Here is a 6,441-nt window from a genome sequence, read left to right as displayed (position 1 = left end):
TACCCAGCACTGGGTTGTATTTAACCCAGCATTTTTTAGAGTGTAGCGTGTTATTTGATATTAAAGTGTTTTAAATGTACTAAACTACAACTTCATCCATACCTATGTGTAATTCCACATATATTTAAATTAAATACAAGTTTCAGTAGAAATTACATTAAAATACATTTTAGTTTGCCATAAATGTTTGTCAGTGCATTCAGCTGTTACACTTTAACCATACTTCAAACCCAACTTTGGGTCAAATATGGACTAACCCAGCTGTTGGGTTACATTTTTACAGTAAATTTTTACCCCAAAAGTTGGGTTAGTCCATATTTGACTTAAAGTTGGGTTGAAGCAACCCAGCATTTTTTTTAGAGTGTCGAAGTAATGAAATATGAAATTAAAAATAAATATGTATATGTAAGTCCTTCTTAAGTGGATGAAAAAGCATTCTTACACTCAAAAAAATGCTGGGTTAAATACAACCCAGTGCTGGGTAAAATAGGGACAAACACTGCGGTTGGGTTACTACCTAGAAGGTTGGGTTAAACATTTATTCAAGCCAACTTTGGGTCAAATATGGACTAACCCAGCTGTTGGGTTACATTTTTACAGTAAATTTTTAACCCAAAAGTTGGGTTAGTCCATATTTGACTTAAAGTTGGGTTGAAGCAACCCAGCATTTTTTTTAGAGTGTCGAAGTAATGAAATATGAAATTAAAAATAAATATGTATATGTAAGTCCTTCTTAAGTGGATGAAAAAGCATTCTTACACTCAAAAAAATGCTGGGTTAAATACAACCCAGTGCTGGGTAAAATAGGGACAAACACTGCGGTTGGGTTACTACCTAGAAGGTTGGGTTAAACATTTAACATTTAAACATTTAACCCAACCGCTGGGTCAAAACAACCCAATTGCTGGGTTTGTCCCTATTTTACCCAGCACTGGGTTGTATTTAACCCAGCATTTTTTAGAGTGTACGTTCAACTACTTGCATTTAATATAAATTGAAACTATAACAAATTTCTGTTTAATTGCAAATAACATTGAACATGCAAGTGTCCGAAAACATTAGTTCACACTTAAGTACTATATTATTTCAGTAATAACTATTTTTGCTAAAGTATGCTAAAGTCTACTTCGGTCACATATGCATGGCGCAAACTTCAGTTTGATAGTTGATGACAGAAACTACTTTATACACTGTAGATATATTTCGCATTAGGGTGGCAGATGTGTATTACAGCGACGTGGCGATGAGATTTCCATTATTTTATATGTTCTTCAGATCTACAATAAAGAACATTTCACTTCTTTGACAAAAAAAAAAGTGTTTTTATTTTTGTTTTAAACGAGGGGAACCCATTCCTGACGGCTATATTACAAAAACTTTTTGATTCTAATGACCTGAGGCGACCTTTCAAATCTCAATTTGACATAAACCCGACAAATATGTAGGCTATAAGTAAATCAATAATTAACTTGAAACACGATATGCTCAAATATACGCAAAAATATATAGTTTGTATAGGCCTATACTGCACATAAAAGAATAAAGGAGAGCCAGTGCTGTGGTTTCTGTCATGAAGGCAGGTAATGGACGGACAGCTGAAGTGTAATCCGGTGGTCGCGAGGCTCTTCCTGTGCGTCTGAACCTCAGTCAAGCATTGCAGGCTGGCGCCAGAGACTACATCAGGTGTAGGGTTTCTGTTTGTTGTGGCCTGTGTACACTAATAGGCCTGTTGGATGTCAGTGACGGCGTCACCTTTTCGGACATCCACTTTGCTTCACCCAAGCACAAACCAATGTATCCCTGATTTCACGAAGATGAATGGAGGAAGCCGTAGGTTACCTGCAGACTGCAGCAATTAGGAGCATATACAAGGAATATCTAATATTAAGATTCTAAAGTCATATTCAAAAACACTGTTGGCATAATATAAAACTTTTGAGTAAATATTTAACCACATATCTTTCCTTGCACGTCTTAAATACAACAGATAAATGTGTATATAAATAAGCTGTTCGTAATAATTTTTATTTTCAATGATTAATAAATACATTGTTGCAACTTACTGCTAATTTGAATTATTGTTATTTCATCATTTAAATATTATGTTTAGGGTTTGAAAACACTGAATTTCCAGTGGTTCTCTTTTGTGATATTTAGATTTTTTTTTTTTTAGATGAGATTTTTCTTGGTGATTGATTTGTAGCCATAGCGAAAGTTGTGAGCATATTTTAAATGCCATGGCAATTAAATATGGTAATAGGTCAATTAGTACCGTTCAATTTCTCAAATAAGGCTATCGAAATGCATTAGAAACAAAATACTGGGCCTAGTTATTAAATGCAATTGTTACATTAAATTATTTTGAAATTATTTTACCTGATCTTACCTTAGATTTAGATTTGTTGGTGTAACCTAATATATTTAGGTTGATTTAGTAATGTTAAATGTCATTTTCATTCAAATAAATCAATTAATTTTGATGTTACCACATGACGTTTTTACCATTTTTAGTAGTAGGCTAACATTGAGTTACCTCTAACATAAATGGCTCACAATAACAACTATAAAATCCAAAAGTAATGTTGTTTCAGATCTTATGGTCACGTTAGGCTCCAAGCCAAACCATCTTAATGCTTTAGTAGGCTATTCCAGATGAATTGACACACTTGAACTATTCATTTCCACTTAAAATAGCCCTTAATAAATCACCTTCGTTTTTGTAACCCAATGTAGTCAGGCTTAGTCCTGTTAAATACGATTTTTGACTTGATTCAAACCATTTAATTTAAATGTTATAAACTGAAGTACTAAGTCTAGATTTTAGGTTACGTGACAAATGTGTGCAACTCCAACTCAACTTGAAATTGCATATTGATAAATGACATTTCAATCACAACTGCCTTGATTTGGAGGCCTTTATTAAACAACCTAACACTGCTGTGTGTTGGGACAGGTGATGATGGGAGGCACAGAATGGGAGGGGTCAATCTGAGATAAGGACGCTCTCTATTAGATAAGAGCGCTCTCTCCACACCTTCACCAGCGTCTACCAGCAGCGGAAAGAGGAAGATCTAGTGCTGCTTCCACGAGGAGATACACATATATATATATATAGCCTATAGGTCAAACAGATATATAGGCGATACGTTAAGGAGAATTTACCTGAGGACATCTGTAGGAACGAAGTCAACTGATGTTGCTTTGAATTTGACAAGGTGAACCGAAGAACCCTTCTTCAAGCACCCACCGCAGCGATGCTTCCGAGTCCTGTAACCTCAACTCCGTTTTCGGTAAAGGACATCCTCAAACTGGAACAGCAACATGCTCTGAACCCCAACGGATTCATGGGTGTTGAGCAGGACACTGTCCCACTGCAGTCGCTTCAGCTTCAGTGCATGCAGAGCACACTGAGCCGGAGCCTGGGTCTCCTCTACAGCCCCGAGAAACACAGCGTGATCGCAGGGGAACAGGTGAAATGCGCCCTCAATTCAGACGACTTTGACATCGTCAGAAGCTCATGCGGATCTCCAACGGAGGAGGAGATGGATCCGAGCGAAGAAACAGGTAGGATATTTATAGTTAATACTGCTATTTTTAAATCCTTTGCGTTAAACCATCCAAGTGTTTTTGTTACAACCCAAAACGTTTTTACAGTCTGACACTCAATTCTAAAGTTCCACAACGAACATTTATTCTCTTTTTTAAACATTAATTGATGCATATGTAGTGCATCTTAAAGAAACCAATACACTGATATGAGAAACATCTTACATTGTATTTTTTAAAATCTTATTTCTAAAGGATAAAAACAACTAAGTAACCATCAGTGGTTCCTGATAAGAAGGTTCTTCACTAATAAGGTCCTGACAAGAACCGAAGAACACATTGTATTATTTCATAAATATAATGTGATATGATGTTATCATTGGCTGTAAAACCAAATTAGTTCTATAATATGTAATATAACAAACACAAATTGTGCTGTAACCTCGTGATTTTATTTTACACGCCATTTACATTTTGCATGAGCATGTTTTTGCATTTCAAGTTGACTGCTAAATTCTAAATCCACAAAACGATATTAGACATTCAATTAGATGTTAGTATAGGCCTATATGTCATAGTAGTAGCCTACTAGTGTTAACAACAAAAATAGGCTAATAGACTTATTAATAATTAGTATTAATAATAATGTTGTATTTATTAATCCCCTTAATTCAATGCAATTTCATACCGCATTTATAAGCATACATTTGAAGAGCTCAGATGCAAAAGCCTCTTCTACAATGAGCATTTTTTCCCCCCTCAGGCTCCTATGTTTATGTTAAGTAATTTCACTTTAATGGCAATGACAAGAACCTATTCATTGCCATTAAAGTGAAATTACTGAACCTACACATGAGAGCCTGAGAAAAAATGCTCATTTTAGAAGAAACTCGCAGATGGCACTTAGAAGCTTTTGCATCTGAACTCTTCATTTATTTATTGTATTTTTTCCAAATAGGTATGTGTCCATTTGACGATTCCGGTTATAATGGTACAAAAGAGGAAACACCGGGGGAGAAAGCAAAGCAGAGGCTGCGCAGGAAACCTCGAGTGCTCTTCTCTCAGACTCAAGTGTTTGAGCTGGAAAGACGCTTCAAGCAGCAGAGATACCTGTCAGCACCCGAGCGAGACCACCTGGCTCACGTGCTGAAGCTCACCTCAACACAGGTCAAAATATGGTTCCAGAACCGGAGGTACAAGTGTAAGAGACAGCGCCAGGATAAAAGTCTGGAGCTGGCCGGCCCGCGGAGGGTGGCGGTGCCCGTGCTGGTGCGAGACGGCAAACCCTGTCATGGAGCTCCGTACAATGTCACTGTGTCATATCCCTACAATAACTATTACAACAGTTATGGAAACAACCCATACCACTGTAACCTCACTCCTGTACCACCGTTTGCCAACACAAATCAAATACCCAACCACTTTGTGGATATGAATTTGACGACGGGAGGAGTTGATGGGATCAGGACTTGGTGAGACCATGGCATCAGTCCTAAAAGAGAAGATTTCGGATTAAGACTATTTAACCGAATGGCACGGTCATATCCCATAAATTGTTGTCTGATTTTATATATATTTCTGTTTTTATATCTGTGGTTTACACAACAAACAACACCAAATAAAGACTAAATATTTAATAACATTTAGCTTGAAAGAGATTTTTTTTTTTTTTTTTTGGGAAAACTACATTATGCCAAATATGGCTTTTATCGTGAAATGTGTTGATTGTGGCGGATCCCAGACAAATGATTTAACATATAAATTAAACGAAAATAAAAACACCACTGGTGTCTGTGAGTTAAAATGTGACAATCTTTGATGTAGCCTATATATAGATCCATTTTAAAATAATTTATATTTTTTTACTACTGTATTTTTCATGATTTGATTTCCTCAATGAGTTGTAAAATGTCCAGTGAACAACACTTTGAACATCATAATATACAACACAAAATGTTTGGCAGTAGGCTATAGGCTATTTAACCTTAAAATATTAAGTAAAATATTAAGTCATTAACTAAGCTAGGTTTTCAAATGTATTTATTTATTTCATTATTTATTCATTCGTAGGCTATAGGTATTTAGGCTATATTAGTCCAACGTGTGTGGACTTTTTTATTTATTTATTTATTTTTACATAAGAAACAAAAAGACCATTTTAAAAGAAATGGTCTGTCAGCTCGTTTAGGTTGCAGGCATGTTAACTCTTGCAGTTATATTAACTATAGCAATCGCACGGTTTACTGTACAAAGTAAATATGTTCGTTGTGTTTAGTTATTTTTCATCTGATTCGATCCGTAAATTTTGTTTCGTTGTTATAACCCAGTATAGTCAGCTGATTCGATCATATTAAATATTTTAGAATAGCAAGTAAAGAAAGAAAGAAGGACAGGTTTAGATATTAGGCTACTAGCCTAGCCTATATGAAACGTTTTAGGCCGCTTGAAAAAACAATTATTGTCGCTTTTTCCATTTTTCGTTTGTTTTTAAGTTATAGAATAAAACAAAAACATACAGATATAAAGAACAAGTTCCTAAATTAGTGATTGTTCTGTTTTACATTTTTCTATGGCCCATGATATGCTGCTGTGGCTTTCAGAAATTTGAGAGTAAAAATGTTTACTTTACGAATAAATAATAGCTATTCAACGCGATTTTATTTTAAGATTTAAAATGTCAAATCGACTAAACAGAGTGACAACCTTAAAAAAGTTAAGCAAGACGCTGCAATTCACTGTAATATCGTAAACTAAACCAATTCAATTATCTCCCAATCTTAACGCTTTCCAACGAGCGTGTCATTACACACATTAGACAAACAGATAAAACAATTGAAGAGCCGTGATAAGTCAGAGGACCCAGGATGCAGCGCTGAGAGTAAACAGAACCGCAGA

At 35.5% G+C, this 6,441-nt stretch overlaps 1 protein-coding gene across 1 annotated transcript; it reads left to right on the top strand.

The window, feature by feature from the left end:
• Nucleotides 1–3,254: 3,254 nt before the first annotated feature.
• LOC107665191 (homeobox protein Nkx-2.5-like) lies at nt 3,255–5,074 on the top strand. Its single transcript, XM_016455971.1, has 2 exons — nt 3,255–3,564; nt 4,505–5,074. Exons 1-2 carry the CDS (start codon nt 3,255–3,257, stop codon nt 5,020–5,022), a joined length of 828 nt encoding a protein of 275 aa, XP_016311457.1. The 3' UTR covers nt 5,023–5,074.
• Nucleotides 5,075–6,441: the final 1,367 nt, after the last annotated feature.

This window comes from Sinocyclocheilus anshuiensis, unplaced genomic scaffold (genome assembly GCF_001515605.1).
Source record: "Sinocyclocheilus anshuiensis isolate Anshui unplaced genomic scaffold, SAMN03320099.WGS_v1.1 scaffold691, whole genome shotgun sequence".
Classification (NCBI taxonomy): Eukaryota; Metazoa; Chordata; class Actinopteri; order Cypriniformes; family Cyprinidae; genus Sinocyclocheilus; species Sinocyclocheilus anshuiensis.
Note: the sequence above shows the minus strand (reverse complement) of the source record. Positions and strands in the feature narration are given on the sequence as shown.